The sequence below is a fragment of the Sparus aurata genome, chromosome 2, assembly GCF_900880675.1.
Source record: "Sparus aurata chromosome 2, fSpaAur1.1, whole genome shotgun sequence".
Lineage (NCBI taxonomy): Eukaryota > Metazoa > Chordata > Actinopteri > Spariformes > Sparidae > Sparus > Sparus aurata.
This window is the reverse complement of record NC_044188.1, coordinates 4,994,580-5,017,045: the sequence shown is the minus strand read 5'-3', so window position 1 is coordinate 5,017,045 and position 22,466 is coordinate 4,994,580. Positions and strand designations below refer to the sequence as shown.

Here is a 22,466-nt window from a genome sequence, read left to right as displayed (position 1 = left end):
GCGTCAGATGGAAATAAAAACAAAATTCCGTCTGATTAATATTGTTTATTTGCAAAGTCGTTGTGAACTTAATGCCCGTAACCTAAAAGTAAGAAGAACATTGCAGCGTTCGATCAATTAACTGAATCTGAAGGCAGGCGATGCTCCAGGCCCTGCCGCCAGTATCAATTTTGTACTCTTTGTTTTCACCACTTTGAACTTTAAAATGAAGTCACTTTTGGCACGGAGTCCTGCCCCCCGAGCTTCTGCTTCATGTGGAATCACGAGAAGCCGCAGAAGCAAATCACTGTCAAGAGTTATTTCATGTGACCTTTTAAAGCAGAAGTTCAGTTACATCAAATCACAAACGCAAAAAAACAAGACCAAAACTCCTGCCTGTAACTCGTCGGACGACTTCTGCCTCCTCTCATTTTTCCTTCTTCCGATTCCATTTCGCTGACCTTCGCCGGTTGATGTAACAAATTGGTCGCGGGTGATGTAAAAAGAAATTGTGACGACGACACTTCAGCTGTGTGCTCGGCTGGTCTTAGAATACATTTCTGAGTCACGGCTCTCCGAGGCTGAGTCACGACGAAGTAAGAGTTCTGGTTTTCAAAAATAAGACCTCAACTCTTGATTGAGAAAGTTGATTATTTCTCCTACAGTAGTTTGTGTTTTAAGAAAATCACAGTAGGCAGAACTGCCTGTCCGGTCTGTCCTCCTGATGCCAGTCATCCTTCTGGTTCAGATGTTTGCAGGCGATGAGACCAAAGACGACACAGATTTCTTCTTCTGCACCACTTCTTGTGCTCTCTGCTGCCCCCCCTTGTCTCCTCTCTTTGTGCAGGTCTCTTACAGGCATGTGACTGCAGATTTAAGGCAGTGGTATAAACCTACGCTCTGCCTCCACAGCCGTCATGGCACAATGACGAGACTTTTATCACACATGTGGAGCGATAGGGGCGTCGAGAAGGCCCGAACATTTGTCTTTTCCACCGCCGCAGAGTGTCATTTTGGTCGGGCTATCACTGCCTCCCTAATGTGCGTCTCTGCTTCCCTCATTTCCACCCCACCTCTTTGCTTCTCATACACCACGAGCCAATCTCACAAAGGAATGAGAGGGAGGAATAAGAGGGAGGAGAGCAAACAAGCCAGTGATGGTGCAGAGAGAGAAAGGGAGGAGTGGAGGAGCAGGACAAAGATGTGGAGATGGAGGGGAAATGAGGTTGAATATAAGGATGTTGAGCCTCCAAATCGTGCCGGTGCGGCCGAACGAACGTGTTTTGTTTGTTGTGCTGAGTGTATGCATGTGTGTGTGTACGGCTGAAGCTGTATTCAGTTTATGTGTGTTGGTGTATGCGTGCAGCAGACTCAGCTCTGGCTGGCTCTGCAGCCCATCACACGCCACAGCCAACTGCTGATTACACAGCACTTGTTTTGTCCTCACTCTACTCTGTTCTGCGCCCATTATCAGCCCGGGAGCCTGCGCAGAATTAGACGAGAGAGCTTTGTCTAACACGCTGCTACTCAAGTCTCCCTCTTCAGCTGTTTTCTCCTTCGGGCTGTTGCGCTGCAGAGGACACCTCTGCGTACGTCTCCTCAAAGCCGAGGGACCCGGCGAACGGTCAGACATCCGAGTCCGACAAGCGCTCCGCTCATTCCCTTGATCTCTTTCTGGGGCTGAAGCCTGTTTACTCAGCCTGATGACATTATGACAATCAAGAGCGGATCAGTTCCGTTCCACTTCCTGTCTGGAGGCTCCCCAGTGTGTGTTTTAGGACGTTTTGGCATGCAGAGCCAACATCGCCTCTCTGATTCATTAGAGTTTCCCGTGCTGTGACACCCCCGGCATCAGGCGAGCGTTAGCGGGCCGTGACTTATTGTCTCAATGAGGCGCTGATGAGCTGACTGATGCTAGCGGTACACCGTGTCATCTGAAAGGCAATCGCGTGGAAGCCGATTACACAAGTCGTTCGGGGACAGTTGGTGTCCATTTTCTGGAGTGAGTGGTATAAAGTTATTTTGAGTGAAGGACGGGCAGAGTGGGTGTTCCTATTTCCTGCTTGCCGATGGAGGAACCGCAGGGTTCAGTAAAAGATGGCAGGAAGGACAACAGGAGGGAGGGAGAGCAGATTTCCTCTCGTGATCATAGAGCTAGAGGGCTTACAAAGATCAGGTATTCTGGTAGGAAGGCATAGAATATTTCTTTAACAAATTCTGCGTTATCTCTCTACACATCTTTTAATTGCATCATTTATGTTGGCGCTCTTATGTGATAGGGGCTCAGGAAGCATCAGTGTTTACTTGGGAGGATAAATGATCCATCCTTTGACGAAAGAGTTTGGTCCCGGGAGGCCCGGATGAGCGAAGCTCTGCCCTCAGACAGGAATGTCCTGGTTTGTGAGGCATGACGGACTGCAGTCATTTTCTTCTCTCTTGCTCTCTGTGTGCAGCCTCTCAGTCACTCAATGGGCATCCGAGCAAATAAAAAAAACAAAAAAAACTTGTGCACAAATCCAATCAAACCCCTACTCGTTTAACCATCATCTTTGCCAAACATTCCCGAGGTGCATTTAATTTGCCTCCGCACTGATTCGCAGTAGCAGCCGAGCGTTGACAGCCGCTCTGATGTCGCTTCATCACATCTAGTTAGTTCAGTTATCCATTGCAGTCGAATCTGCCTCATGTGTTCAGACTTCACAGCAGGCTCCTGTGTCGGGCTCATAACGAAGTTTATGAGAGAAAGCGAGTGGGCAGACCGTGTCTCAAGTCTGTCGGCCACAATACTCCCCAGCTTTAATGGGCGCTGTAATGACTGATGGCTTTAACCCTCATCTCTCTCTTTCTCTTTGTCTTTCTGCAGGCGCTAGCAGCCAATGCAGGCACGGGGTTCGCCGTGGCCGAGCCACAGGTGGCGATGTTCTGCGGAAAGCTCAACATGCACGTCAACATTCAGACCGGCCGTTGGGAGCCCGACCCATCCGGAACCAAGAGCTGCGTAGGAACCAAAGAGGGTGTGCTGCAGTACTGCCAGGAGGTGAGTCACTGTGACACACTTGGAGAAATTCAAGCACCAAAGTCAGTTGGAAACAAAGTGGGTTGTCAACACGGCGACAATCAATAGTCCTTTTTACACAAAATCCCTCAGTACGTTTGCACCGAAGGACCTTCATTCCATCAGCTTTTTTTCTTTCTTTTTTTTGTTGTTGCTTCTTTTTAAATCCCTGGTGGTAAGTTGCACACATGACACGTTAACAAGCTTTTACTCCCCATATCCCGCTGCTCGCTCAGAGGTGGAACAACAATGGCCCCTCATTCTGTCTTTGTACCTTTTCAGAATTACTGCACAACATTAACAAATTGAAGAGCCTGTGTAAAAGGGACACATTAAATTACTTGAGAGAGAACTGAAAGTGGAGGTGCCATCATCCATCTTTAATGTTCATCTATGAGTTCGATGTGACAAAGGTTTTGTTGACGTTGAATAGGTAATTTCCTTTATTTAAATATAATTTTATGGAATTATTCGGCTCATTTGCTATGGCTGTGTTTGCTTTTTGCTGCACACAGGGTATGTTGTTATTGTAGTTGCTTAGAATGAACTTGAAAGAATAGTTTGATGTTTCGGGAAAACGCTTATTCACTTTCAGGATTCAGACGAGGAGACAAAAACCACTTTCATGTCTATAAGATAGATATGAAGCTACAGATTGAATCAGTGGTTTTCAAACTGTTTCTGTCATGCCTCCTCTCCTTGGCAAAGGCGGATATTACTTCCATAAATCATTGATGGGGAAGTTTCTAACTAAACAAGCAAAAGTTAGTTCAGGTTTGTGAGGTAGACTTTCAAGCATCAGAGCAACATTGTTTGTCGATGTCGTCACATTAATTACATTTAAGCAGCTGTAGTTTTAACGAGATAAGATGTGTATTTTGTTATCTTTAAATGAGGGTATGCTAGCTGTTTTCACCTGTTTTTGTGCTAAGCTAAGCTAACTAGCAGTAGCTTAGCATGTAACGAGCAGATGTAAGAGTGGCCTCAAACTTCTGACTCGCTGAGGAGGAAAGTGAATGAACATATTTCTCAAAATGTCGTTCATTTCTTTTAAAAGCAAATTCTGCATCACCATCCTGGATTAAACCGAAGATTATACCCGGTTTGTTCGGTTTAGCCGAGTAGCTTTATAGTTCAGTTCAGAGTTGAATAATATTACAAGGTAAATATGTTGAAGTGTACGAGGTGAGAATAGGTTAAATCAAGTTAGTGAGCTGTACAAAGGTTAATTTTCACTGTGATTTGTCATTAAAGAGACTATTGAGCCGCTCATGAAAGAATATAGCGAGTGGCGTTTCAATTAGCGAACCCGGTGACTGTCATTTTCTCTAACTTCCTCTGCAACAAAAGGACGTGTTTCTCAACGATACGGATACCCTCGCTCTTATTTACTTTTCCCTCCTTCTATATCTTCAAACCCGAGAGGCTGCCGGTATTACTGTCATGGTTTATTATGCAGCCGTCCACGGGAAAAAGCGCGGCTGTATATTTTCAAGCAGCCTTCCGTACAAGCTTCAGTTGCATTTATTGATGACATTTTGATGGCATTTGTGGGAAAGCGTAAATTGCGCGCTCTTTCATGGCTGAGCAGATGGCATCTCGAGAGTATAAAGTGTGGATTAAAGGATCCCATCGAAGCGCCACTTATCATACCTTCCCTCTCTCGCACACACACACACACACATAGAAAACACCTCTCATTATTTCATATATTCTCTGCTTCTTCTTCCTCTTCCTCCGACAGATGTATCCTGAGCTCCAAATCACAAATGTGGTGGAGGCCAACCAGCCGATTCGCATCGAGAACTGGTGCAAGAAGGAGAAGAAGGTGTGCAAAGGACATGCCCACATCGTGGTGCCTTACAAATGCTTAGGTAAGCTTGTGCAGCACACTAATAAGTAGTTCAAGGGCTGGGGGAAAACCACTTAGAGGACCGTGAGTGGTCCCTCATATCAGGTGACATCCATCGCCCACCCTCATCTATACTGGCCCTCAGTTCAGCGTAAAGGAAGAAGAGATTACAATACATCTTAGCCACAGGCAGAGATGACATAGAGCAATATTGGAGCCTGATTCAGTTGACTAATCCTGGCCTTGAGCTGCAGATTGAGCAGATCCTCGCTGGATGGGAGCTAATGTCTCTCAGAACGGATGGCGGAGAGGGGGATGCTATTATTGCTGGGGAGGCTTGTTGAGCAATAAAGCACAATCTTATTTCCCCCCTCAGACGGCCGGCCATAAACTCACACAGACACACAGGGTCAGCGAGAGGGAGGTCTGCGAGGAGGCCTGCTTTATTACTCCCCATTTCTCCATTCGCCCGCGCTGTCATACACACCTCTCTGCCTCCTCTGTCTCCCGCAGCATCACTGTAATCAGCAGTGGCAACACGGCTATATTCTCGTTTATTAAATGTCAGAAAGAGCCTCAGACTCTTCAGGCCTCCGTGTTCCCTAACTTACAAGAACACGGCACACTCCTGCTGCCTCTGAGGATTGCAGTAACAGAGAAATAGAGTTCTGAAACAAGGTTCCCTCTCTGTACTTGTAAAGCTATGTCAGGAAGGGAAAAAAACATCTTCCTCTGTGCTGCAAACACTTCCCGGCACCCTTCCTCTGTCCGAAAAACCTCTTGCTGATTGAGTTGTGCCGCTTTCCGGGATGAAAAAAAGCTATTAGCAGTTCCACCGGACTGTGAAATGGGCTACCATTCAAGAGAATTTTTGGCAAACGCAAAGAGGAGGCTTTTGGGAAATTCATGGGACAGCAAACACCACAACTGGAGTGGCCACTCGGTGGCCGAGACTGGAATACAGATGAGAGAGCTTCACATGCGCAATCAGTCTCCAAAATCCCCCCGGTTTGCTCTCATTTAACATCCAGAAGCTGCTTCCCTCTAAATACCTGCCACGTCTCATGGCCTCTGTCCTCCTGTCTTCGCCGTGGCCGGCTGCTGCATCCATCAGCAACCCTAAGACCCCCTCATTACGATTCAGCAACAGTGCCATGACTGCCATTTAATTAAAACAATCCCATTACCTCCGCTGAAATAATTGAATAGCTTCGTTTGCTTGTTCTCGCGCGTTTTTTCTTGCCATCGCCGTTAAAGGTCCGCGCTCTCCTGCCCCGTCAAATTACGCGGGCCTTTCTCTCCGCTGCTCTGCTGGGTTTGCAAATGAGGAGTGTGAACTGGGAGAACAGAGGAGACAGATGGAGGAGGAGAGATAAACATAAGGTGTTGGCTAGGAGGAGGCGATGGAGAGGGCTTCTGCTTAATTATGTAATGGAGCATGTTAGGGGGCTTAATTGTCGGGCTCTGATCGTATGCTACGCGCCACGGCGTGCCTCTGCCACCTCACCGCGCCTCACCTCCGCAGCCCATTATTTGCCCGTCGTCTCCGTCACATCTTGTGCGACGAAGAGTGATTCTGAATTATTAATTATTTGCGATGTCGCGTCGCGTTCTACGGAAACGAACATCAATTCTCTTTTTCTTTTTCTTTTTTGCCTCATATTCATCCGCGCACATTAATTATAGTGGAATCAAAAAAAGAAGACCAAAGGGAGAGAGAGGGGGCTATGGGTTTGAAGGATGTGATTAAAAAGGCCAGGCCAGCAGTCATGTCACGTTAATAGGTTTATATGAATAATGCAAGCGGGAAGGAAAGAAAGGAAAAAAAAAAAAGAAGAGAGAGAGATGTGGGATGTGCTGCGTCCCATCTATCCACGTAAAGGCTCGGTCGCAGGAGCCACAATCCGTCCGTGTTTCCTGTCCTCAAACAATGACTCCGCAAATGAATGAGATTTTTGTTCCATGGCACTTTAATCCCCGTGCAGCATGATGTCTTTGTCGAACAGCAGAGGATTATTTTAGAGGGTTTTTTCATTTATTTATTATGTCGGGAATGGTAAAAACAGTCAGCAGCAGATGTGTTAACCCGGATGTTGGCTGAAAAAGGGCAAAAGCATGTAGGCAAGTTCACATTTAACGTCTGTAGCTTTGTACGTGGAGAGCTTCTTTAACTTCAGTTGCTGTTTTCAGGCTCTTTCTTATCTCAGATTTTGACCTTTGATTGTTTTAAGGCCGTGTTTTGGTGGAGAATTTAATTAGCAACACTGACAAAAGTACTCTGCCTTTCCTGTTGACTAAGGATGTTGATATAGCGAAGGGCAGGGCGCACAATGACAAATCCCGATATCATCGCAGGGGCTCAGTCTTGTGATTATGAATAAGCTGATAATGGACACACACTCAGAACACCACACCTCGGGCTCTTTGCACCGCTTTGAACTCTGGAAATGTTTAGAAATGACTCGGAGCAATTATACGTTTATGTGACGCATCCGAAGAATACAAGGGACTTTTTAGAGTTATGAAATTGTCTCAGTTTTATACTGCTGCCTTTTTTATGACTTGCATAAGCAAACAAGACCAGCAGGGAGAAGATTATTACAATTATTCTTATCTGGGTCATAAAATTATAAGTCACACAATTAAAACTGTTAATTTACGGTGGATGGCCGAGGATGAATTGATTAATCCGGAAGCCCGAGCAAAGAAGCCGGTCTGTAATTTGGTGGTAAGATACGGCACTTAAACAAAGTTATGGTTATTATTCTTACATACACAAATACATTACCTTATCTCTTAACAGCTGTGTTTAAAAAAAATAATAATCAAAATGCTTTATAACTTTCTTTCACTCGCTTTTATAACAAAAAACTCACCAGATCAAGATGTTGAAGACTGTTTTTGTCGACATCGGCCCTCTAAAAAATAAAAGTTCCTTGTAGCAGCTTTAACAAATATGAAAGGTTAGTTAAGGATAAAGCTTGTGTAGGTAGTCAAGCATTGGTTTTAAGGCTCAGGTGTTGCCTGTAGTTATTCTATAGATAAATAGATAGATAACTTTATTAATCCCCGAGAGAAGCACTGAGAAAAGTTCTTTGCATGGGCGCCATGTTGAACCCAGGAGTTAAATACAAATTTGATTATGTAACACCAGCCTCCAGCTCCCTCCTGGTTTTAGTGACATCTGTTCCATATAATCCTTTTATGTTGGCAAATCACATTTTTTTTTTCCACTTTAATGGCACTGTTCATGTTGTAAACACTGCCAAGAAGTCGAGAACTAACCCTAGACAACAACTATATTCAACTTATTGAAATAATGTTTCATAATGCTGTTAGATTTTAGATGTTTTTCAACCTAAATATTCATAAACCTTATGAATGATTACAGCTGAGGAACACATAATACTGAATGTCTCATAGGTAAGTGGTTAAATAAATTAAAGAGATTTAATCGTTAAGCACGCTGAACAACTTATTTGTGTTTTTTTATATTCTCACACTGATCGCAATAAATTTAATTACAGCAGTCCTCCTTTGGAAAGTCCTTGAAACACAATAGCGGTGTTGTCGACACGCAGATCTTGCTTGGCGCTTAATTGAATTCACCGCCTCTCGGTGCTTAAGGTATCAGTGGTGCGTTGGGTTTATTCTTTCCTTCACACTCCCTGGATGGCTGCAGTGCATCCAGTCCGGGCGCTGGAGAGTGTTAGCAAGGGTGTCTGATAGGCGGAGGTTAAAGCAAAGGCGGGTGAATAGAGTAGGTGGAGAGTAGGTCACTGAGAAAAGAGGAGTGTGTGCTCTCGTACAGACGGATAGTAACACACAGAGCAGGAGTGCTCGCGAAGCGCAGCTGCTCTCCAAACACCGCCATCCATCACCCACTGCAGTGTGACTGCACGCTGGAAACCCACTCCACCTCACAACCAGAGCGACCTGTGAGTGTGAGAAGAATCTCACTTAGCATCCAGCGTTAGGATACGGAGCGGAGGGTTAACGGGAATCAAGAGACGGAGAAGTTAGACACAGAGAGCCGTCAAAGATGAATTCAGAGCCTTAAACTGAAGCAAAAGTAGCAATACGGCAATAACGCTGACAAAGGATGTCCCGATTGGGAAATTGTGGGCTGGTAGTGATGCCAACACTGAAGGTTTTTGTTGCCGTTAATTCAGTTTATTGTTATTTATTCCCACTTTTGTGCCAGGCAAAAAATAAATCCACATTATAAAAGAAAACTGAAAGTTATTCAACCCTTCGTTCTGCTTTCTTTGAAAGAGCACAAATTGAAATACGGAACAACCCGTAATGAAACCTTCTTTCACGTGAAAACTACTCCAAAGGCTTTTATAGCTTGTTGAACATCGAACCTACTCAATGATAACAAAAAAATAATAATAATTCAGCACTCAAATAGCCTGACAAGCTGATGGCAGGGATGTCACGGGCCAGTAGCTCATGAATGTGCCTGTGCAAAATTGATGTGACACAAAAAATAAACATCAGCCAGCGCCGGTGGTGAATGTCATCTTATTTGTAGAAGGGCCGACAGCAGTCAACAAGGTGAATTAAAGTACAATGCACGCGTATTTTCAGCTGAATCCACTGAAATATAAAAAAGTCTGAGCACTCGTGCAGAATGGCCTCTTTCACACCGTTATTTAACAGTATATTATTCTGCTGGATTGGACGATTCCTTCTGTTTTAAGTGTCACAGCGAGTCGAGACGGAGCTCGTTGTAACATTAGTTGAGGGCATCGTGTTTTATAAACTGATCACATCTTAAACATTTCTCAGAATTTTAATCCGCAAAAGCAAGTGCGGCTGTCAAATTAGCAGCATGAAAATTACAATATCACCCTCTGAAATGTGGGGAAGGAGAAGAAGTAGAGGACGTATGAAGTGCGTGTTTTAATCTTTACAAAACACGATTTTCTAAATTCTTGTTTCAGTCTAAAATCTAAATATATTCTATTTGATTTGATTTCAACTGGAGCTGCAACGAGTACTCAAATAATCGAGTAGTTGAAAGAGAAGTAGTCCCCATTTTTCCTGGTTCCAGCTTCTTAAAAATGCGAAATTTCTCATTTTACTTTTTCATTTATGACAGCAAATTCAGAATCTGTGTGTTTTGTAACGTTGGTTGCACAGAAGAAGCCATTTGAAGACTTCACTTTGGGCTCTCTGGCAAATTGTGACGAGCATTTCTGACAGAGATTATTTGTTGTTAATACTAAAAAATAATTGTACGTTGCAGCCTGAGCTCAAACTATTTCCAAGAGCGGCGCTTGACCTGTGGTGGGCGCGCGGCAGAGGAGCCGGGGGAACGAGGGTCTGCGGGGTTACGGTGGGGGTTGTGTGACGGGGTGTTACTGTACCTCCTGGGCGGAGATGAGAAGCAGCTGCCGAGCCCTCTGCTATTTCCAGCTCTCTCCTCTTCCTATCCTACCCTCTCATTTTCCAAAACACTGCTTTTTCACCCTCTGTCTGCCTGCCTGGCTGCCTCGCCTGGCGCTCCAGCAGCGCTGCCTCAGGCCGAGGTCGCGGCGGACCACTAAATGAGCGGTTATACGACAGCTCCCAGCTCTCGTTGTGAGACCTCTAGACTCTCATTTGTGTGTTTTCAGTCCGCCCATTCCTCAGCCACTCTGATCTGGACTTTGCCCTAAACCTTCTATTCATGCCTCCCTGGCCTGCCTCCTTTTCTTTCTCTCCGCCTGGCTCTCCATCTGTTTCTGATGGCAGTGTTTTCTACCTGAGCGCCTCGTCACGCTGCCAGCCTATCAGCAGCCGCCGTCCTTTTTAATCTTTCTTGTGACCCCTGCGCCATATGCTGGCTCGCACATGGTTTCCAACCTGGAGCTATTCTAAGGAACTCGCAAGATGTCTTTCACGTCTTTTATTTCCTCTAGATCTGCTTTCTGTTTTTATGAATAAAACATCTCCCGCATTGAGCTCATCAAGCAAATGGTATCATTGACTCACAGGAAGAGTCTTCAAAGAGTCACAGTGTGAAACCTGATTTTCTCCACTTCCATTTCGATTGCCAGATGCAGATACAGATGCAGCCATAGAGGAGCGATGAATCCCTCTCGGCTTCAGGTGCACGGACAGATGCTCAAGTGTCAAATGTCCTATCTGTAATGAAATGTAAAGGGCCAGACAGCTATGAATTATTAAATCACTCCATTTGTTCATTCCTCTCATCTGTTATTCCTTTTTTTAGTCCCGCTGGGCGATTTATTGTTTCTAATCCTGGCAGTGTCCAGGCGAGGAAGTGATTTTGTTTTTTGGACACATTGGCCGGATGACTAACAGGCGTACTGGGCCGTGTGATTTGCTGTTACAGTGGGCGAGTTCGTGAGTGACGTGCTCCTGGTTCCAGAGAAGTGCAAGTTCTTCCACAAGGAGCGTATGGACATGTGCGTCAGCCATCAGCAGTGGCACGGCGTCGCCAAAGAGGTAAGGAAGGAACTGCCTCACCGGAAACAGTGTGGGAGGCTGTATCTGAGTGATAGCAGAGCGATGGAAAAGAAAGGTCCTGTGGGAAGAGGAAGAGTTGAGCAACAACTTAACTCCTCGAAAATTAAACTAAACTAATTTTAAGTCCCTTCTCCCTGTCAGGCTGGTCACAGTTTCATTACTTTCCAATCTTTCCTTTCCCCTCTCTAATACCTTTCCACATGTCTCTGTGAGTCTCTGAGGCCCTCTGATCACAGGCTGACTAGGAGCCCTCACATTTCAGCTGCTAATCAGATTAGTGTTGTGGCTGTAATGCAGATAATCCCCCCTGGGCAGCTCCAGAGCCGGCCCTCAGGGGCCACTCTGACCACGACAGTACAAGCAGAAGCTCAGCGAGCCCATCAGCTGCTGTCTGTCCTCGCCTCGTGCTTCCTGACTCTTTACTCTTCCCCCCCCCCCCGACATGTATTACAAATACCTTCACCTGAGTATCATCTGCTCAGCCTCGCAGCCTGCAGATAGTGTGACATCCAGAGGCGCCAACGACCTGCAGTCGATAACAAATTTGTCACAGCCGAGCAGTAATAAATCTTACCAGTGGGGAAAATCTGGGTGAGAAAAAATGACTCAAAAACAATCTGAGCTCCCTCGCCCACTGCCGCTGAGATGCTCTTAAGCAGGGCAGCTAATCCTCCACTGCTCCGGTGGAGTTTCTCAGCAGCCATCAGTTAGACTGAAGTCGTACTCAGTACCTCCGAGCTGCTTTATGAAGCACGGCATTGTTGAAAAATAGCCCGTCAGTTAAAGGACTACATGACTTTTTGGAGGGGTGGCGCATTAATCATTTTTAGTCCGTGCGATGAGAGAACTACCTCTAAATCAACTGTGTCTGGGTGGAGAGATCTGTAAACTATGTCAGGCAACCGCAAGGGAGTGGCGCTTTACCAGAAGTCATGAGATAAAAGCAAGGTGGGGTCAGATTACTTTGAAATGTACTTAATTGTACTGTTATTTCACAAACTGCATTAGATCACAACAAAATGTAATATAACCTGAATACTCTTCATTGCTTCAAAATCCCAAGTTTTTTCTCTTTAAACATCTCAAAACAGCTTTAATGCAAATAAAATTCATTTTACAGAATCATCACTTAAACAAACTACATGTCTACTGTCTGTATTCTATAACATGTAGGATGCTGTTTCTTTAGTGTGAATTATTTGTCGCTGTGGATTCTTTTTTTTAATCAAAGAACACATGGAAGACTTTGCAATAAAATAAATTGAGCACTGGCTCAAAATCTTCCATTTTCATTGTAAATTAAGAGGAATAAAAACTTCATGATCCCAATCATTATTAAAAGAGATGATATTTATGGGCCTGGAAACTCCAATTTCAAAGGTGGTTTTGCTGATGAAGTGCAGACGTGTGTTTAGTGTCAGATGCCATCATTTTAAAATTGCCATATTTTAAAGACCTCCTCAAAACTTTAACAATTTTTCCAACCCTTGATAAAAAAAAACTGGTAGCATCTCTAAGGCCATGTAGCTAATATACACCTGAATGGATGAAGAATGTTGCTTTGCATAGAAATCCCTGCATGACTTTGAGCGAACACAAAGAATGAAAATGGTTAAAATGTCACTAAAATACTTTTGTACAGACAAAGAATAAAAGCTACATTATCAACCCAGGAAGTAAAAATGTGCCTTAAATCATATCATTCTGTAGTTGAGCCATATTTTTTGTTTCAGTTGCATTTAGAAAGACACAACGACATTATTTACTAAAAAAAACTGCAGTGGATCGTGTCTTTGTGCAATGCAATGCAAAAATAGATAAGAAAAAAGGGTATTTCTGGTCTCAAATATGTATAAAAAACTAAAACAAACTGCTGTATTGCAGCATTTCAACAATATCTTGACGCTGAATTCATTGAACTTCCACAGTTTCCTCACACACTCCTCCATCTGGTACGGGCACCATCGCTCATAGCTTCCCTTATGATGGATAAAGGTTAAACAAATATCACCTTGTCAAAGCTAAAGTTGATACTTTTAAAGTAGTGGGGGTCCTAAAAAGCTCAGCGGCGTCATCAATCTGCAGCCCTGCGCCGTATTCAGCAGTCGATATCATCGCTTGCTCGCTTGCTCTTCCCTGTCAGGCCTGTGCCAAGAGCTCCATGGTGCTGCACAGCTACGGCATGCTGCTGCCCTGTGGCATCGACAAGTTCCACGGCACGGAGTACGTGTGCTGCCCCTCCTCGCGCGCCGGGGAGTCCGCTCCGCCTTCCCTGCCCTCGCAGGAGGACGACGACGAAGAGGAGGAGGTGGAGGATGAGGAGATTGACGAGGCCGACCTAATCGAGGAGGAGAACAGGTGAGCGGCTGTGAAGCAGGAGGGCAAACTCCCCCGTGTGTGTGTGGCTGTGTGTGTTTGTGTTATGATCGTGGCACGTGTTTTGAAATATTGCGGGTGTAATATTGGCTCTCTGGCGAAGGGCAGGTATTACCAGCCATCTGGATGAATTAAAGTGTTGTGACATTGACCTATGGCAGCTGCTCTGCCTTGATAAATCACTCTCCTGCCTGGCGTTCCACCCCTTCACTCAATCACCTCCGCCTCCCTCCCCCTCCTCAGCGAGACGCCCGCCGACGAGCAGCCCACACAGAAGGAGGACCCCGTGGACGAGGGCGAAGACGAGGAGGAGGAGGAGGACGAGGAGGAGTACCACTACGTCTACGAGGACGAGGAGGCAGACAAGGAGGACGAGGACGAGAGGAGAGAGAGCAGCAAAATGGACGAGAGCCAAGACGAGGACAAGACCCTGCAGGAAGTGAAAGGTTTGTAACGAGATGTTTTGAAATTATCACGTACCGTCCTCCTACTATCGCTCCCTCTCACTCCTTTATTGGCTCTTTGCCTGCCACTTAAATATAATCAGGCCTTTTTAACTTTTAAACTATCGGCTATATGCCTAAATCCGAGCCAGACTGTAATTAGATGAGTGTATGCATCAGCAGATCCTTCTTTTTCCTCAGCTCGCAGCAGACACTGTGATGTACTGTTGTGCATTACCAGTGCGAGGACAAACCATCCGTCCTTATTTGAACTGCTGCTAATTCCTGCTCATGTTGTACGAAAACGAGTTGCTCCAGTTGTTTTTTCTTGTGCTGTGTAAACATATGTGTGGATGTAGCAGTAGTTAGGAGTGTTTTGATGATAGTGTTGGAATCAAGTGCTGCCCCTAGTGGCCCGGATGATCTAACAAGCTGTCCCCTGGCAGCCGTGTGCACCCTGGAGGCTGAGACCGGCCCCTGTCGGGCCTCCATGCCCCGCTGGCACTTCGATGTGAGCCAGAGGAAGTGTGTGCGCTTCATATACGGGGGCTGCGCCGGCAACCGCAACAATTTCGACTCAGAGGAGTACTGCATGGCCGTGTGCAAGCGCCTGAGTAAGTCCCACCTGACGGAGGCCGCTTCGAAAACACCTCTCTCTCTCTGTGTGTGTGTGTGTGTGTCTCTGCTGCAGACCTCTCCGCTGAAAAACACCGTCGGATAATCGAGTCTGTCGCTGGCTTTTAAACGGAACACCTGTTCTGCAGACTTCAGCCGTCACTCATCAAATCAACACAGCTGTTCATAGCATGCCACCTCCGCCAAAACAATCACAGCCACTCCACTCACTCGGCATCACTCGCTTTTGTTTCGTTGTTCCACTGATACACCAAGTGCTGCAGCTAATGAGTAATTTCATCATTATTATGTGTCAATTATTCTTAATTAACGAAATATTGAAAAATTATTCATCACGGTTTCCCTCGTCCAAATGTTCGGATTGCTGGTTATCACGGAGCCCAAAGATATTTAATTAAAAGTGATTTAAATCTAAAACCAGTGGAAGCAGATATTGTTTGGTATTTTTTTTTTTTTTTAGCTTGATGAAAAACTTGCTAATTAATTTCCTGACAATAAATTAAGCAATGAATGGTTTCAGCGCTGCATCAGCGATTGAAATGTCACTTAGCGTCCAGTTCTTCACTAATATACAGGCTATTTGTGATTACATAATGGAGCTTAATGTTTTCATTTATGGCGCACACTGGTTCATTAGTTTTAGTTATTGCTCTACTAAACCGGAGCGGTTGAATTATTCAATAATAGCATTTTCAGACAGAAGTAAATCAAGCTTATATTAGGTTTTATAAACTAAATATTGGACACTGTGTGAACCTACAGAGATGTCTGTACCGGAGAGAACAGTTTGTTTATTCCAGGATTATTAATAATCAAACATTAATTGAACGTTAACTGTCAAATGTGGCAAGCTGACATTGAATATCTGCTCAGATTCATACTGTAAGGTGCTTTTTTCCAAATCAGGTCATCGATTTAATCGTAATTGCCAAATTTACACTATATTTGAAGGCCAATTACTTTTAAAGCAGCTAATGTTCGGACAGTGTTGATCATTTGAGAAATTTGGCGTCTTTTATTGAATAAAAAAAAGTTTTTTTGTAGAAAAATGTGTTTATTTAATCAAAGTAATGCATAAAAAATACATGGTATGACTACAAAAACTCAAGACGAGGGATCGATCAATATGTTTTGAGACTGATAACTGATATTTAAAACCAAAATACATTTGCGATAAAAATCTCAGTGTGCTTTAGCAGTGATGTACTTTTTGTACTTTGCCTAAATATTTATATTTTCTTGCTAATTATACTTTCACTTCACGACATCTTTTACTTTTGCTACTTTTACTCTGTACTTAAGTGACGAGGCACATTCTGATTATTAACACTTTATTATTACTGTTATTATTTGGCAGAAGAGTCAAAGTAGCATATTTTTGAATTCATGCATTTTATTGGCAATCTGACAGGAAAAAACAACGACACAGACACTTCAAACACACTTTCTACACTTTTCTTTCTTCTGTGTTTGCCTGCCAGTGTTTACTCCCGCCATGTTGTCTGTCTGTCTGTCTGTCTGTCTGTCTGTCTGTCTGTCTGCTCACAAAGCACTGCCACTTTACTTTTACTAGAACCCCCCGCCAGCACGTCAGCAAGCACTTACTCACTTTGCATCTTACAAAGATTCACTTTTCATCCGCTCAAACACAATTCATAGCCATGACAAATTGGATTTTTTCTTTTTTTTTCTTTTGCATTATAGCAATAAAATGATTGTTTGGAGCGGTCAGGTTCAGAGGAGGGATGATCCGTATTAACCCGCGCCTTCTGTTTTTGGATGCTGAGGTGAAACGATGAGGTCTCTTCCTGTGTGCGTGCCCCGAGCGTCATAGTTTTTTTGCGACTTACAGCGTTGCACGGAATGAGTCCTGCGTGACTGTTAAAAAGCGTGGAACCCAGAACGGAGCCCTCTGGCCTCGCCTCAGACGACCCAGCCGTCAAACGCAGAGATATTTCCATTAGTGTTGGAGATGCGAGCTGTCAGCAGAAAGCCGATGGGAAGATGAAAGGAATTCAAAAGGAAATGCTGTCAGATTCTCTTAAATTTATCAGAGTTACTGAGAGTGGAAGAACGCCAATGAGAAGAGTGCTTCTGTGAGGATTTCTGTGTCCGACTTATATCTGCATTCCTCTTTCAACTCTCTCTTTCTCTGCCCAGTTGTCTGTCTGCCTACTTGTGTCCAGTTTGCCTGTCTGTCTGTTTCCGTGTCTGTCTGTCTGTCTGCCAGTTTGCAGCCCCGTCCACTCACCATCTGTCTCTGAATCTGCAGCCATGCCTCCGACTCCCCAGCCCACCGATGATGTTGACATCTACTTTGAGACCCCGGCCGATGACAAGGAGCACAGTCGCTTCCAGAGGGCCAAGGAGCAGCTGGAGATCAGGCACCGCAACCGCATGGAGAGGGTGAGTCACCAGGTCGAGACACGATGAGAGCGGTCCAGCTACTGCCGACTCTTCGAACCACTCCTCCTCCAAAACACGCCTGTGGATGACAAATAACCATAGCAGATCAGAAGTTATTTAATTAATAATATACAACTTTCTCTGGAAATAATGCAAACAAAAGATGAAAGTACAAATAAATATAGGTAATTTAGCAAAGCAGAAAGTTTGTTACACAGGACTTTTATTGTGAAAGCAGTATGTACGTGCTGCAGTTAACGTCTTGGTTCTCAGATTGTGAGCCTTGTGTTGTTATTTTATATTTCCGTATAGGTGCATAACACCGATAACCCAGCTAGCATATTTACGAACATCAAAATGTGGTTTTGGTCTTTTGGTTTTTGGTAGTTTCGGTGATTCAACCAGATCCTCGATCGCTGCATGAGCCATATTTAGAGCTAGATATACCATATCCAAAAACTACACAATAAAAGCAGCATTATTATTATCACATATTTATGTGTGGTGATAAAAGTTGCGATAGAAAGTTAAATAGAACGGTTCCTCTTTTCATAGACGGCGCTCGTTAAGGGGAAAGCTTTTGTCCTTCGTTGATTTTCCTCATCGAGAAGCAATCAAAGTTTTCTGTGAGGACTGATAATAAAACAACTTGCTCCAGTCTTTCTGATGTATTCTAATGCAGTTTGGGACCCATTTTGCCATTATTTTTGGAACAATATTGGGGGAAAGTTGAAGCGTTTCAGAAGCAGAACAAGTCTAATGTGTTTGTACTTTTAAGTCTAGAAAATAAGCTCTTAAGCTTGTTGGTGTGCAGCTGAGAGCTGCTGCCGCCGCCGCCGGAGGAAATTCAGGGCCTGAAAATGTGCAGGTCGGCTCGCTATTCGAAGTGTTGTTAAGGTTTTTTAAATCTGAATGCAGGAATATGACAAAGAGCAAGGTCGTGCTTGAAGAGTCTCTTAACTTTGTTCAATGGACTGCTTTGTTTCTCTCCTCATCCACCTTTACACGAATTGCTTTTGGCTATTGTCTGGCTCTCTCTGACCGAACGGGTGCAGATGGACCACCTTGCATTTCGCGCTTCATTTGCTTCTCTCTCTGTGCGTTTCTCTCACTCAAGGTAAGAAAAGAGTGGGAAGAGGCCGATCGTCAGGCTAAGAACCTGCCCAAGGCTGAGAGGCAGACATTGATCCAGGTAAGACACTGATCCGTCCCCTTGGGAGTCCTCCCCTTTTTCTCCCTTTGTTTGGGTGAGATATGACGGCTTACAGGCCCTGGGTCCCTCACTCCCCGTGCCATTAAAGATCCCTTTTCCCTGGCTGCTCTATCTTTATCACTCTAAGTCTAAATTAGGGCACTGTCTGAATTGGGAGACTTCTAAATGAGTCCCCAACTCCCTTGACAAGCCTGAGAGGCGCATGAGTGAAACCGAGAGCCTTTCCTTTCTTTTTTTAGGAGAAGTTGAAAGAGCTTTATTGTGCAGTACCGTTAAAAGCATGCACGTATTTATATATGTTTATGATTTTTGGTTTATAGCACTTCCAAGCCATGGTGGAGTCCCTGGAGGAGGAGGCAGCCAGCGAGAAGCAGCAGCTGGTGGAGACTCACCTGGCTCGGGTGGAGGCCATGCTGAATGACCGCCGCCGTCTGGCCCTGGAGAACTACCTGGCTGCCCTGCAGGCGGACCCCCCCAGGGTGAACCCCACACACCAGCCTCTTTCACCCTCACCTCCCTCCATCTGTTTCTAGTTTTTTTTTCCCGCCCTCGGTCGACGTGCACACACACACATTTCTGTGCGACGCTTCTCACGGCCGGTGGCTAAATCTCATATTCTGTCAAAAGGACCCTCTGCCAACTTCGCTGCACTTCATCATGAGGAGAATGGATTACCGCAACCAGAAAAACACACACCCCGAAAATCCCCCGCGAGCACAAAGTCAATCACATTTGAACCTGCAGCTATAATCCCTGCATGGTGTTTGTTTTAATTCCTCTTATCTAATAGCCTTTTGATCCTTTTGCCAGCACAGAGTTGGGCGCTCCGAATCAAAGTGCTGGTCGTCTCTTTCACCACCAGTGTTTCCCAAAAGAGGAAATAATTCATTATTTCAGTTTTGCACTCGCTTTAAAATGAAATGTAAGACTGTTGCCTGATTCGAGAAGCAGTCATCTCTCATCCTGCTTCAGTTACCCTTCCAGAATTGGTAATTGCATCATCTCTGGCGTAATGCTATTTCCGTAGGACCTGCGGAAGATTTAATGTCATGTTATATGCAGTGGATAAATTACACCTCGCGTTACACGCCGTTCTTGTCATCCTGCCGCTCAGATATAAGAAGGTGGGGAGAAGAGAATCAATTTTTGTTATTTTTCATCTTTAGAAGCAAACAAACTGTGCTAATGTCTAACAGGAGGCTCCCCACTGAGTAGGCAGGGTCACATCCTTTCATCATTTTATTATCTGAAATCAAATAAAAACGGAATCTGATTAAATCTGAGCCTAATGAAAAAAAAGCGAAAGGGGATGAGGACAATAAACGTCGCTTTCCAGATGACTATAAAATGAGACGAGAGGTGCAATCAATTGCGACTTCAGGGAAAGAAATGCTGTTGTGCCACTTTCATTCACATACGACTTACGAAATACTACATAACACTGATCGATCACAGTGTCAGCATTGACACAGCTCTCCTAACCACTCCTCTTCTTCCTCTTCTTCGTCCTGTGCAGCCCCACCGCATCCTGCAGGCCCTGAGACGGTACGTCCGCGCCGAGAACAAAGACCGCCAGCACACCATCCGCCACTACCAGCACGTCCTGGCTGTGGATCCTGAGAAGGCTGCTCAGATGAAGTCACAGGTCAGTTTCTTCAGCCTGACGATAACCTGGTTTGACGCTGGTGACAAAAATGCTCTTTATAAACGCGCAAATCCGACGTGATTCTGTTTTTTGAGTTTATTGCTGCGTTTGTAGACATGAACAAAGGTGCAAACAGAGATAAAAGAGGGATTTAGTTCAGCATACGTCGAAATAAAAATGGAAAATTTGCATGTTGATTCCACCAGAACACAAAATAAACAACTACAACTTAGATTCAAGGACAGATTGGGATGAGTTGCTGGTGTATATACAGTTTATTAGCTATGACGTGTCAGCTGGGACACAACCAGTTTGGTTGACCTTCTGAAATTCGTTGACCTCATCATTAATACATATTTGTCCTCCAACCATCTAGATTGTTTTGGTATGAATAGTTGTGTTTTGGAGATATCAGCTGTAATGATGTCTGCCCTCTAATGAACATAATTGAACGAGTTGGCCCTCTTTGAAAAACTCAGCATCGATAACTGCACTACACTTAACAACACCGGGCAGGAGGAAATCGTGCATCCGCTCACGGACGAGATGCTCGCGCTCCTGACAACGCGCAACGTAAACGTTATTGGTTTCCCCCTCAGCTCGAGTTGTAAAGTAACAAGCTTAGTTAGCTCGCCTCTTATCCGTGAGTAGATGCACGCTTCCTTCTGCGCTGCGACACGATGAGAGAAAATAGTTCCTCTGTAACACTGCTCACAACAAACATCTGTGGATTATCTTGAGTGAAAGCCGAGTGCCATCTAGTTCTGTTATATTGTAGAGAAGGTAGACGTCATTAAAAAGAAACATGTGTGTTTGATTCGGGGGTGAACTGTCCCTTTAAACGTTAACAGAGAAAAGCATAAAGTCGCCACATTTACGGAGCTGCAACCAGCCAATGTTTGACATTTTTTGCTAGGATTAATTATCTCAGATTTATACGACGAATGGATTTTTTCAGCCGCGCGGTCCTTTAGGTTGGAATGGTTCAATCTGGTTAATTGCTACCTGCCAATAATTGGAGGTTTTGCATCGTTCCTGAGCTCCTTTCGACGGTGGAGAAATACTGTAGAAGAGGCCGTGTCGGTAAATCTGAAACCTCATGCCAAGCCACTCCAAGATATCACACTCCTCCGATTCCTGCTCAGACGGGGGAGAGATAATGATGTCTCAGCCTGCTCCTTGCTGCCCTGTTTCTAAGTGAGTAGGAGGTAGAGAGAGTGTGTGTCTCGCTGAGTGGAAGCCCAGGAGGAGTGAGTAGGCTTGTTTGACGGAGGGAGGGCCGCCGTTTCATTCACTTAAGCCTTCAGCCGAAGATTAACATTGCGCAGGTCTTGTGTAACGCTGGACTCTGAGCCGCTGCGCGGGGATTTGGCTGGAAGCTCCTCCGTTAGATGTGCTCGCCAGTGTGTGTCAGTGCCCTTCGACACCATTTATAGTTATCCTCCGACGTTACAGATAACACAGCAGATGGATGAAACAACAAAGTGCGGAGGGGGGGATGGAGGAAAGGACCGGAGGGTCGCTTTTTTAGATGAATCGCTGGATCGTGGGAAGCTAGTCTATTGTTACGCTTTATCTCTGTGTGTATTTGTTGAGCCTCGCCCTGCGTATTTCTTCACGCTGCAGCAAGTTCAAATCTGCATTTTTTTGAGTTTCTGCAACTTGTTTGTGGATTTGACATGTGGCTTGGAAGTGCATTGGAAAAGAACCCTTTGTAAACACAAGGATTTCGGCGCTTTATGTAACTGCGTTGTGTTACATTCTGGGGGTCGTGTTTATTCTCTGTTTATTAAACCTCCAACCTCTCTGGTACCAGGAGAAGGTCGCCTGATGCATAGAAATCTCTCTCCCTCTCTCACGCTGGGACATCATGTAACCTTCATAATGAGGATTGTTTGTCAAACATGGACAGGAAGGTGCCACAGGGGCTGCACAGGGGCTTTTTAATGGGAGAGGTGCATTATTGCCATCTGTTGCTGGCTCTGGTGCACTGCAGCCGCGCGTTGGAAGATTAAAACAGTCAATCATCATTGTGGGAAATAAATACCGGTTACCTGCCAAGAGCTGGTCAGCTCCGTCAGTTGCTGGTAGCTTTTTTTTTTAATATTCTGCCAGCCAGTTTGGCAGCACATGTGGAAATGTTTCTCCTCTCTAAACATCATATTGTTGGTGGAAAAAGTGAAAGCGAGCGGAGACTTTTTGGAATGCGCGAGGTTTTGTGTTCAATCAAAGGAGATTTGTTTTTCCACCCAAACTGCGGTACAGTGGTGATCATTGACGCTGACAGGCAGCGGCTCCTGTCAAGTCGGTTCTTCCTCGACTGATTTGAATATTACACGCAGCAACTTGTTTCATGTTGGCGAGTTGGCTGGCTCCGAGCG

The 22,466-nt window shown here is 44.9% G+C and overlaps 1 protein-coding gene across 5 annotated transcripts in view; it reads left to right on the top strand.

The window, feature by feature from the left end:
* Positions 1 to 22,466, top strand: part of aplp2 (amyloid beta (A4) precursor-like protein 2) — a 60,024-nt gene that overhangs the window by 25,070 nt on the left and 12,488 nt on the right. For 4 of the 5 annotated variants that reach the window (XM_030406218.1, XM_030406213.1, XM_030406208.1 and 1 more), the window contains exons 2-11: positions 2,843 to 3,016; positions 4,779 to 4,908; positions 11,233 to 11,345; positions 13,510 to 13,724; positions 13,986 to 14,188; positions 14,632 to 14,799; positions 17,094 to 17,227; positions 18,345 to 18,419; positions 18,761 to 18,919; positions 19,957 to 20,085. In XM_030406218.1, coding sequence (XP_030262078.1) covers positions 2,843 to 3,016; positions 4,779 to 4,908; positions 11,233 to 11,345; positions 13,510 to 13,724; positions 13,986 to 14,188; positions 14,632 to 14,799; positions 17,094 to 17,227; positions 18,345 to 18,419; positions 18,761 to 18,919; positions 19,957 to 20,085 — 1,500 coding nt within the window. The remainder of the gene's footprint in view (positions 1 to 2,842; positions 3,017 to 4,778; positions 4,909 to 11,232; positions 11,346 to 13,509; positions 13,725 to 13,985; positions 14,189 to 14,631; positions 14,800 to 17,093; positions 17,228 to 18,344; positions 18,420 to 18,760; positions 18,920 to 19,956; positions 20,086 to 22,466) is intronic. The other variant, XM_030406225.1, reaches the window with a different exon arrangement.